General features: G+C 41.6%; 1 protein-coding gene across 1 annotated transcript; it reads right to left on the bottom strand.

The window, feature by feature from the left end:
- Positions 1 to 6400: 6400 nt before the first annotated feature.
- LOC120674759 lies at positions 6401 to 11158 on the bottom strand. The gene is made up of 7 exons (XM_039955888.1): positions 10118 to 11158; positions 8811 to 9928; positions 8595 to 8712; positions 8218 to 8483; positions 7329 to 7500; positions 6617 to 6683; positions 6401 to 6528 (listed from the first exon to the last, which is right to left on the bottom strand). The coding sequence occupies exons 1-7, from the start codon at positions 11156 to 11158 to the stop codon at positions 6401 to 6403; spliced, it is 2910 nt and encodes a 969-aa protein (XP_039811822.1).
- Positions 11159 to 12643: the final 1485 nt, after the last annotated feature.

The raw sequence follows: 12643 nt of genomic DNA, 5'->3' as shown, positions 1-12643 counted from the left end.
TCTCCCCTGTGTTCTTGCAAACAGTCAGAAAATGCAATCTACAAGCATTTCAGAGCCTCAACTACACTGGCCTACTGCAAATTTATGTGTTAACAGTGGAAGATGAAGAATTCATGCCTACTAACAGCATATGCATATGTGCATGCAGAGTCATGCACCTCAAGGTGACCACTGATTCCACAAATAGACAGTCAACTTATGCTTTCATTAATAACAAGGAATTTAGATAAACATTACTGCATCTGGCCAAACTTAGATGAACACAAGGAAAACAACCATACCAAGTTGGCTAAATGCAATACAAGCCAGGACAGATAAGCCAAGTTGCCTTATGAGTATACAGTCATATTATACTTACTACTGCTTCTTTTGCAGTTTCACTCAGTCCTTTCTTGCGGCTGGTATGGCATTCTTTGAAGATCTCCACTACATCAAGTTCTTCATCAGCGGCATCTTCTTGGCCCCCATCAGCGGGGTCTTCAAGTTCTCCAATAGCATCTTCTTGATTTGCACGTGCTGCAGCCATTTTCTTTTGTGTCTGTTCGGCATGGAGTGCACGGAGTAGTTAAAATGAGTAGCACAGAGGTACTGGAGTTAAGAAGTAACATAGCACCAGCAGCAGCAAGTGACACAAGAACGAAATAGTAGCAGCAGCAACATAGCAGCAGCAGCAACATGTAACATAGTACCAGCAGCAACATGTGTGACACATGAATGGAAATGAAGCAGTAATAACATAACAGCAGCAGCAACATCTAACATAGCAACAGCAGTAAAAAAAGTGACCCTCCTCATACATATTCATGCAGCTGTGCAACATAGCAGCGAGAACCCGTTGTCTGGTGGAACTTGACTTCGCCACGGTTTTGCGTGTTCTTCTTTGCTGTTTGCTGCAACATGTCACATATGAAAGAATAAATTTATAATTCATTCAACATAGCTGCAAGAACATGTACATGAGAACTAAAGAATTGCACTAAGATAACATACCAAGTTTTTGGGATTCATCCACTTTTCAACCAGTTTGTTCGACATTTCATCAGTCATGTAGGAGACAAGTGATGTTCTTCTGATCTGATCAATTGGAATCCCAGTGAAGTATTTTTTCTTCAGCCTGTAGCGCTTCTGTCTTATAGCAGATTGGAACACATTGTAGCAAGCCTCCTCAACTGCCTTTTCTCTGGTGTCCACACGCAGCCTTAATTGAAACATTTTGAGAGAGATCTGTCATTAGTAGCAAAAGATAAACACTATTATAGTCAAATGCAACATGTACTGAGTATAAAGGAACTTACTCCTAGCTTTCCTATGAAGTTATCCAAAATGGGTTTACTCTCCTTTTCCTTATAATGTTTCCAATGGCTGAAGACAGGAACATGATCTCTAACAACGACACCAGCTTCAGAAGCAAATTTCGCCACTTGAACCGGGTCATGGGGTCTTTTGAATCCATCTGCAACAGTTATAGGCAACTTGCTCTTCATCGATCGTGTCATCTTGTCAAGCAATATCCGTTTTGTTCGTGTCCTAGCCTTTCTTGGGGCAGGCTCTACAAAAGACCAACCAATTGAGAATGTTAGTACTAATAAAATGACAAGATGTAACATAGCAGCAGCAGCAACATGTGACACATAAATGTTAAACAATAGTAGTTGACACAGATCTTGTAATGCATAAGTTAATACAACACCTGCTAATCATATCTATCAACAATGTAATCATGATCTTGTAACACAGATCTTAATTTGATTTAATTCAACACAGCAGTAGTAGTATCATTTTGGAGGTACAGATACAGATTAGCTTAAAGTGAACTTTCACAGAAATTCAGATCTCACAGAGAATTAATTGTTGCACAGATATAGTTATCTAATCAAACATCTAATCCAACTAGTTTATGCCCAGGACGTAAACCATCTACATTATTATCTCCATTTCCCTTCCACAAACATCATCATTCACAAAAAAGAGCCATCAGCAACATGTAACATGTAATATAGCAGCAGCAGCAACAAAAGAGGTAGCAGCAGTAACATAGCAGCATCAACAACATGTGACATAGCAGCAACAGTAAAAAAAGAGGCAGTGTTAGCAAATGCCACTTGCCTTCAGCTCCTGATTGCGTCGTTTCTTTAGGGTGCACCTCTTCTTCTCCCTCAGGCTGCTCTCCTTCACCACCCAAACCTTCATTCTCATAAGCCCCATGGTAGGACTAGTCAACACTGTGATCTTCTGACATTCGAGGTAACCCTTGCTGATCTTCATCACTTGGTTGTGTTGGCCGTTGGCGCCCTTGCTGGTCTTCATCACTTGGTTGAGTTGGATGTTGCCTTGTGGAGGAGGACCTTGTTGCCACACCTGGAGGCCTCTCATTGGAAGGACTTGGCCTGATTCTCTTACCCTGGGTTCCTCCTTGAACAACTACATCTTCAGCTTCAGCAGGTCTCTCATCTGGAGCTTGAGACCTCACTCGCTTACTCTTTCTTGCACCTCCAGGTGGCATTTCTATAGTTCCTTTTCGGCGCCTTGCACTGATTTTCTTTCGAAAATGTTTAGGAGGCTATAGAAGGAGAGAAAAGATCTTGTTAGCACATGAATGAATTAGAAAAACAAGTCAAATAATGAACTGCTGCCAGAAGTAAGAAATGCAAGTGTTCATCACATCCCCAGGTACCTCAATAATCATTAGAGGAACAGGCTCGTCGACTAACTCCTCGTCTAATGACGTATCATCATCAGTGTCTCCCTGAACTTGCTCTGCAATTTTAGGGAGATAATCTGAATCATATGTATCTCCAGGACGACTACCCTGTTCCCCTTCCCTTATTCCCGTTGAACTTGCAGATGCATTTGCAAATGAATTTACAGTTGCTGAAAATTTGTTGAGGCCAAGTGCTTGAAATCTTGCATTATTCTCTGCTATGTTCTTGTCTCGCTGCCTCTCGTAATCAGTTTTTGCAGTTTCTTACATGTGTAAACACATAATACGACAGGTGAGGATGTTGCATTCATAGAAATTCTAATTATTCATAACATATTAACTACCTCAATTCTAATATCCTAATGCTGGTTGGTGACACAAACCAAGTATGGTTCTAAATCCTTAACAACAATGCATATCAAGAATCATATATTCTACATAGCATTTGGTGTAAGGCAGGAAGCATACAATGAAAAAATAGCACCTGGTGTGATCTGAGCAATATACATGAACTGTAATGCATTTAACACATGTATAATGATTTAACACAGCAGTAGATAATCATATATAAACACAGCAGTAGATAATCATATCTAAACACAGAAGTAGTTAATCATATTGTCACATAGCAGTAGTTAATCATATCTATCAACACAGTAGTAGTTAACACAGATCTTGTAATGCAGAAGTTAACCCATCACCTGCTAATCATATCTAGATTAATTTGATTCATTTCATCACGGCAGTAGTAGTATAATTTCGGAGGTACAGATACAGAAACATCATTCACAAATCCGAACCCTAATCCCAGAAACATCATTCACGAATTGGTGCAAATCCTAATCCCGCTCGAGATCCAAATCCTAATCCAACTAATTCTCGTCCAGCTCGAGCTCCGAACCCTAATCCAACTCGAGCTCCAAACCCTAAGAACTAGAACCATCTTCGAGGGTGTAGGTATTTGGCTTACCTGCTACTGCACCGCATCTAGTCTTTACCATACTTCGTCGAAGAGCTAAGGGGATCCGGTCGGTGGTGGCGGCGGCGTAGTAGATCCGCAGGGTTCCAGTGGCGAGGTGAGGTAGCAGACCAGGTCGGCGAAGGCGAGGAAGCAGAGCCGCTTCCGGTGGCGAGGTGAGGTAGCAGACCAGGTCGGCGACGGCGAGGAAGCAGAGCCGCTTCCGGTGGGCGTCGTGTGTAGTCATCGTCGAGATGCGGACCGGCCGGGGCATCGCGCGTCGGCGAGGTGCGGACCCGGCCGGCGCGTCGGGCGTCGTCGAGTGTGGATCCGGCCAGCGCGGTGGGCGTCGACGAAGAGACAGCCGCGACGGCAGCTAAGGTTTAGAGGGGGGAAGGGAGAGAGGGAGAGAGAGGGACGAAATGAGGGAGAGAGGTTTCGAGAGGGAGATTTATCTGGAGCCGCCGAGAGGGAGTTATCTCACTGGCAGGTGGCCCTAGGAATGAAATTAGAGCAGGAGAGATAAAAAAAAGTGAAATTAGAGCGGGAGGTTAGCAGTGGGAGAGGGTGGGAGGATATTTGGCTTGCTGCCGAGAGGGAGATTGCTCACTGGCAGGTGGCCCCAGTTTTGAAGTTAGAGCTAGATAGCTTCAAACAACATTTTCAAATACTAAATGATTTCCAATTAAAAAGTCATCAACTAGACAATTGTATAACTCATCAATATCTACAACTTTCATTTTTGGCATTTCTTCGTCTGAGTCTTTTTTAATGATTCAAATTTTGAAATACAAAATTTGTAACAACAATTTGAGTAAGTAAATGAATTCAAATGGAAAAGTCAATAAAACCAAACTTGCAGAACTAGTCAAGATGTACAAACTTTATTTTGGTTAATTCTCCATCCGACTTTGTTTGAACAAATTGATATTTGAATTTCAAAAAATGACAAGTAGATTCAAATTTTTTTACACTAAATGATGTCAAATAAAAAAGGAATGAATACCAAAGTTTTGTAACTCAACAAGCTCTACAAACTTTATTCAGATCATTTTTTCATTTGAGAAAGTGGTTACAATATGCAGTACAAATCTGACAAACCCCTAACATAGCTCCTTACACTATGAGGGTGACGTGTAGGATTTGTCAACAACTTTAGTATCACTTCATCAGATGAACAAATGACCTAAATAAAGTTTGTCTGTCTCGATGAGTTATACAATCTTGTTATTCATGACTTTTTCATTTGAAATTACTTAGTCCCCCAAAATTTTGTTTGAATATGTAACATTCAAAAATTCAAAAGTCAACCCGTTGAAACTAATTCAAATGAACAAATGACCCAAATAAATTTTGTCGGTCTCGATGAGTTATACAATCTTGTTATTCATCACTTTTTCGTTTGAAATTACTTAGTCCCCCAAAATTGATATAATCAGTTTTTTTTCTTAAGAAGACAGTGCCAATCAGTGACCGTTAGATTCTCATAGTTGTTGATGTTGTTTCTCCATCTGCTTGAACCAAAAGTGTGGTTGGATAGTCTTGTCGTTTTGTGGCATGGTTAATTATTACCAAATAAAGGTTGTTGCAGTAAAATGTTTTTGTTACAGGCTGATGGTGGCTCCTATTCTTTCTCATTTGACTAGCAGTTAGCAGGTGTTTTTTTGTTTACAGCAGTGTGGTTAGTGCAGGGATCACCTGAACTCGTGTCTGCACCGTCTGCACAATCTGTTGTGACAAAGACAGTATGGCAAATTCATCATGATCACTATTCAGTATTCACCACCATCCTCACAAGATTGATGGACAAGTAAATCAAACAGAAAAATGCATTATTATACTACTAGTAACATTTCTCCTCTTTTTCCATCCTTGTTCCTAGGCTGCTACATACAACCATTGATTCTAGTGCAAAAATAACATTTGCCTATACAAACTGAAAATTACCTAGCAACGCCATTGGTATTCAAGAGGAAGTAATAGTTCACAATCAAACGAATCAAAGAATTCCTAGGTAAATATCTCTCTCCAGCTAAACGAGTTCCTTTTCTTGTCGTAATTCTTGCGGGTTGCCTTGCACAATAGGTGCTAGCGGCGCTACTCATCGTCTCCTGCAGTAGCGGCCGGCACATGGGCGCCAGCACATCGGAGATCTTGGGGTTGCATTGCTCGTCCACGTCGCCCAGTCCACTGGCGTGTTCGGAGCGTGAGCTGCATCAATGCCATTCCATTCAGAACATCAAGTGTCAGTACACATGTTCAGAGTTTCAGTTTCACAAAGTGTCAAAAAGTGCAGAGTTTCAGAAATGTGATTGGTCATGAATCATGACCAATGAGATTCTGATGCTCTGACTGACATGATTTTTGACATGTTAAGGTCTAAACCGAGTTAGGGATAATAATTTTTTTCCCAAGCACCACCTGATGTGGTATGGTATGGTATGTGAACTGAAGAGGGAGAACCATGCAATGTCAATTACTGTTCACTCACCCACCACATTTTCAAAAGTTCCAGCAATGTATTGAATGGCATGTTCCCAAAACTGAAATTTTTTGGTGGACTGGCGCGCCTTTGCGTGCCCATATAGGGGAGGGCCGAGCTACATATACTATGGAGTTCATAGCACAGATGTACTGAGTTTTGATAGACGATGAGTTTACCTGAATCTTGAAGGTAGCACATGAAGCAAGTCCGGTAACCTCATGCAGGAATGGAACCGATGGAAGGAGGAGAAACAGATTTAGAATGTTGTTATAATTTTCTGTGTAGATTGCAAATTCTTGGTCCCTTTGTTTTGTGATCCTGAGAGCATTAATGAAGCAGGGTCAGCTGCATGGTCGTTGTAGCCCGGTTCTATCATGTCAAAATCTGCGATGCATAATGCGTACAATGATCAGAATTAATAAAGGCACTGAATATGTAAACTGGACTTTGCTTTTTTGTACTGTGATCATACTCCCTGATTTGTCCTGTTCTTGTTGGATCTCCATGTGTAAATCATCTTCAGATGTTAAATCAATTGTCTCCAAGTAAATGAGTCAAACATGTTACAGACAACCATACATTCAGACAAACACAGAAACAGCTTACAACTCAATAATATAATTCTGTAGATTACAACTAATATAGCAGATGCACTATAATCCTGCAGCAAGTGTTGAACCTACCAAAAAAGAATGATGGCAATTTGTGTTACCTTAAGCTTATATAACAGAAAATAAAATCCTAATACATTTAAGTCATTGGCAAGGTTACTGAACTCATTAAGTTGGCAAGATCGCTACATCAGCATTAGGCCTGCTATCTATGTAAAAGTATGTAACTATGGATTGGTACAGACTAAAATACATACAAGAATTTGTGTTGAAACTGTAAGTTCTATCTGGTATACGTACACTGAATTTTTTTCTGACCGAAATGGTACCCTGTACCATATATTTTTTTTATTTTTAAATAAATGAAAGAATGTTTACATAAAGAGAACAAGGCTGCTAGGCCCAAAGAAAAAAAAGAAAACAGAAAATCAAAAATAGAGGCTTTTGAAAATTTCAGAACATATGGTATGTTAACAGAACATAGGTTGTTTCCTTTGAATAGCTATTTACTAGGATGAACTAATATTTATGGTGAACAAAGAGTCAAAAACTATAGTATGTCCATTTAAATACCTTAACTGCAGGGCCATAAGCATCAGAAAGATTAATTCTGATAATGAGGCTGGTAAATTCAAGAAACGTAGAGATGACGCCATCAGATGCTGCACAAGAGTGGCATGACCCAGTATCGATTAAATTTTTAACAATTCGAAGTGACTGATATACTCCATCGAAGTTCAGTTCCCTGTTAAAATTGAATGAGCATACGTTACAATTGGTAAATAGGCATTAGGAAACCAGAAAAAACACATCTATTGATGAAGTGTGAACAACAGTTGCAACCTTTTCTCTGAGGGGATTTTAGACTTAGCAATTTCAGGGATCATCTTCATCTACCTCCTCATATTCATCTTCAGCGTTTTCATTGCCATTATCACTAAAATATTCCATCACAGTGTCATCTTCCTCCTCCTCCTCCTCCTCCTCCTCCTCCTCCTCCTCCTCCTCCTCCTCATCTTCATCTTCCTCCTCATCTGCATCTATAGAAATGTTGGCTCGCTTCTTGTTTCTTATAAGTTCATGTAAACGACCATCAATTCTAGTATATTCGCCATCCTGATTATTGACCTCAACCTCATCACCATCACCTTGCTGCACTTCGCCATCACCCTCACCTTGCTGCACTGTATGAGAACAGCAGTCTTCTTGGTAAACGAGGTCACTTTTTTCAGCCACATTATACACGTCCCTATGCTCAAATTTCTACACTACTCGCCAATTCTTTCCCAAAGCCGTGTCTTCCATATAGAATACCTTTTTGGATTGAGTTGCCAAAATGTAAGGGTCAGACTTGTACCACAATGACTGAATGTTAATGGATTTGAAATGTCCAACACCTCTGATGCCTGTTGTCTTGCCTACTACTTGATTGTACCAATCACATCCAAAGAGAACCACAGACCGAGTGGCTGGTGCAGTGGCGTTATACTGCAGCTCAATAATCTCATTAAGGACACCATAAAAATCAATTTCAGCATCACCATGAGTACCTGGAGTCATTACACCACTGTTCTGAGTCTGCAAGTATTTCTCACGGTGCACTGTGTTATACCTGACTCCATTGACAATGCAAGCAGACCAAAACCCCACTCGAAGATTAGGAAAACAAGACAAAGCATACAATCCATCAGTAACCTCTTTTGGACGATCTATGCGCTTCTTGGCGATCTGGGTTCAAACAAAGAATACAAGGAGTGAGATGCTGAAATTGATGCTGAAATAAAGAATACTAGCAGTGAGATGCTGAAACAAAGAATACTAGTACTGCAGGACACTTACGTGGCTCCTAAACCAGTTAGGAAAACCATTTTCAAGCCTTTTTTCAACATCAAGTGGCCCTTCTTGCAATAACTCTGCCCAGTAGATGCTGTCCGGAAAAGCATAACCATCAGCAAAGCTTCACTTGCAATTCAAGATAAGACAATTTTGCAAATAAATAAAAATGATACTTACTCCACATATGGCTCAGCTTCTGTACAATTGTTTAGAACATACCAAACTAGTCTGAAATACATCTTATCATCGATGTATGTCCTCCTGTCGGCTCCTACAAGTTTGACACCATGCTTAAAAATTTCAGGGTCACTATCTAATGGTTCATCTACATTGATGGCATCATTACTGTAGAATTTGGTGTCGACATCCGCCATATACCACGAACAAAATGTCAAGGTGTCACTTGCGCCATAGGCCTCCGCAATTGATCCTTCAGGCCTCGCCCTGTTACTCACAAAATTCTTCAAAGTACCCAATCTCCTCTCTATTGGGTACATCCATCCATACTGAACAGGGCCTCTAAGCAATGCCTCATCAGGTAGATGCACAACTAGGTGCACCATGACATCAAAAAAGGCTGGAGGGAAAATTTTCTCAAGCTTGCAAAGGATAACTGGGATTTTCTCCTTTAGTCCTTTCACAACATCTATCTTCAGATTTCTACTACACAATTCTCTGAAAAAGTCCCCAAGCTCAGCAATTGCTTCATACACATCTTTCCTCACCAATCCTCTTAATCCAGCAGGCATGATCTTTTGCAGTAGTACATGGCAACAATGAGTTTTCAGCCGCCCCTGCAACTTGGTACCATTTGCACTTATGAATCTGCCTAGGTTGGCGGCATAACCATGTGGAAACTTCACACCTTTGAGGAACTTGCAGAATCTAGTTCTATTTTCCTTGTTCAATACATAGAAAGCCTCTGGCATCCTACACCCATCTCCATCCTCTCGCAAGTGAAATTCGTGTCTAATGCCCATATCATACAAATCCAACCTTGCATTTTCGGTGTCCTTGTTCTTGCCCTCAATTTTGAGTAATATGCCAAGGAGGGCATCACAAATGTTCTTCTCTATGTGCATAACATCGAGATTGTGTGGCAGCAACAAGTCCTTCCAATATGGTAGCTTCCACAACCCAACTTTGCGACTCCAAATTTTGGGGTTGCTTTTCTCCCCACGCTTCCTTTTCCTGGGTGCGGGTGCGAGATGCTTTCCTGGCCTCACATCTTTCACCTTCTCTAGTTCCACTTGAACCTCTTTACTACTGAATTTGCCCGGCGCATCCCTGGTTTCACAGCGGCCATCAAAAGCCAAGCTTTTCCGCCACTCATGATCCTTTGGAAGAAAACAATGATGGCCAATGTAAGCAATCTTACCCCTCAGTGCACGTGACAATGGATTTTTATCACAGTGGATACATGCATAATAACCTTTTGTGGTTCACCCCGACAAGGTGCTCAAGGCTGGATAATCATGTATGCACCACAACACAGCGGCACGAAGATCAAACTTTTTACCGCTAACAGCATCATAAGTGGACACTCCTTTCCAAAGAGCAAGCAATTCTTCAATTAGAGGCTCGAGAAACAAGTCAAAATCTTTTCCAGGAGATGATGGACCCGGGATGAGCAAAGACATAAAACAGTTGGCTGAATTGACACATTCCCATGGTGGTAGGTTCAGAGGTGTCACAAGCACTAGCCACATGCTATATTGAGTGCTCATGTTGCCAAAAGGGTTGAAACCATCTGTAGCTAGGGAAAGCCTCAAGTTCCTTGCATCCGCTTCAAAAGATTGATACTTCCTATCAAAGTCCTTCCATGCCTCCCCATCAGCTGGATGGCTCATTTCATTGGCGACTGGCTTCCTACCCACCTTGTGCCACTGGGCCTCCTCAGCAGTTCGTTTCATGGCAAACATCCTCTTCAGCCTTGGTATAAGTGGAAAGTGCCTCAAGACCTTATGAGGAACCCACCTGCCACTCTCACCACCTTCCCATCTAGATTCATCACAAACTGGGCATGCTTCTAGGTTGGCATAATCCATGTCAAACACCTCAGACTTACGAAACAAAACACAATTGTTCTTGCAAACATGGATTGATTCATATGCAATGCCCAATTCATGAAGATACTTCTTCGCCTCATCATACAACTTTGGAAACTGACACTGAGGGAATGCATTGGACAATAACTTCAACAATGCAGTAAAAAAGTTATTGCCAAGTCGATAGCGAGACTTCATATAGAAAAGTCTCACTAGAAAGGAGAATCTAGAATGCGCTGATCCCAGGCAAAGTGACCGCTTGGCATCGGCAAGAACTTTGGCAAAGCTTGGAGTCCCTCCATCTTCCTCTACTACTGTGTACAAATCTGATATCATCTTCGTGACTCCGTGATCATCATCTTGGTCATCAGCTTGGTCATGATCTTGGTCATCCTCACCCAAATGTATCCCTCCACCATCATCATATTCATCATGCTGTACCTCCTCCTCTCTGAACTCAGCAACCTGGCCGTCTGGAGACTCTCCATGATGAACCCAACGAGTGTACAAAAGTGACATTCCAAAGATGTGTATATGGTCATTCACTTCATGCTGAGGCCATAAAGTTTGATCAAGACATTTGCGGCAGGGACAATTGTAAGGATCGATGGACCAAGAGGGGGGGTGAATTGGGCCTTTTTCAAATTCTAAAACAAGGTAAAGCAACCTTAACCTATGCAATGCTAGTAGGGCACCAATTCACCAACCGGATAACTAAGCTACCTACACAAGCTAAGAGAGATAAAAACAAAGTAAAGCCTAGTAAGGTAGAGCTAAGTTATGATCTCTAAGTCAAGCACATGAATAAATTGCATGAAAGAAAAATGCTTGAATAAAGAGAGTGGGCAAGAGACGACCGGATTTTTTCCCGTGGTATCGATGTGTTGGCACACACCCCTAATCCACGTTGTGACACTCACAAAGAGTCTTGTCACCTCCCATGTCACCGAGACTTGGGCGCTCACTAAGAGTCTCCGTTCACCATCCCGGCGTGGTGGAGCTCAAACCACGTACAATCTTCTTCTCCGGGCTCCCACAATCCTTGGCAAGCTCCGCGAGAAACACCTCGATCACCAAGATCGCCTAGGTGATGCCAATCACCAAGAGTAACAAGCTAAGGCCTTCACTTGAGCAAGAACCGATCACCAAGAACGGATGCACACTAGCTTCTCTCTACTCAAGTCCTTAATCTTGCTTCTTGATTGATTGAATGCACAAGTATGTGAATGATGAAGCTCAATGTGGCTCTTGACTATAGTATGAGTGTATGGATGTTGCCTGGTGTCAAGAGTGGGCGAAATGACTCATTGGAGGGGTATATATAGGCAGCTCACACAAATAGAGCCGTTGGAGAAAAGCTGCCAGAAAACTGCGTAGCGCCGGTTAATCCGACGTCCCTCCAATAGTCATCGTCGGTTTAACCGGTGAATGTAAACTGCCTCTTCTGAAAACTAGCCGTTACAACTTGGGCAGATTAACCGACTTTCATCGGTTTAACCGGTGAGTGTAGTTGTCCACTGATCAACTGAAAAACCAAGTCTCTGGACAACTGCACCGACGTTAACTCAAACCTATCGTCAGTTTAACCGGTGAGTACAACTTTTGAATTCCTCTGAAAAACCATCTCACTGGTCAATTGCACCGACGTCTTGATTTAAACAGCGTCGGTTTAACCGGTGTATAGAACTTGAAACACCCTGGAAAAACCAACTCTGGACTAATGCACCGACGTTAAATTCAAACACGTCGGTTTAACCGGTGTATTGAATTGTCCAGACTCTGCTGACTTCGTTTAACCGACGTATAGAAAATTGAGAGCGTCGGTTAAACCAGTGTATAGACTTTTTCTGATTTTGTTTTTTCTGATTTGAGTCTTGAATGAAATCCAAATATTCTTGAGATATAGTTTGAGAACCACTTATTTGAACTTCTAGAAACCTGATTGACCATAGTGTGCATCCATTTTCAAATGACCATGTCCATGCTCAAGTTACTTAGCCTTAA

This window comes from Panicum virgatum, chromosome 5N (assembly GCF_016808335.1).
Source record: "Panicum virgatum strain AP13 chromosome 5N, P.virgatum_v5, whole genome shotgun sequence".
In the NCBI taxonomy this organism is placed as follows: domain Eukaryota; kingdom Viridiplantae; phylum Streptophyta; class Magnoliopsida; order Poales; family Poaceae; genus Panicum; species Panicum virgatum.
This window is presented reverse-complemented; position numbering and strand designations above follow the sequence as displayed.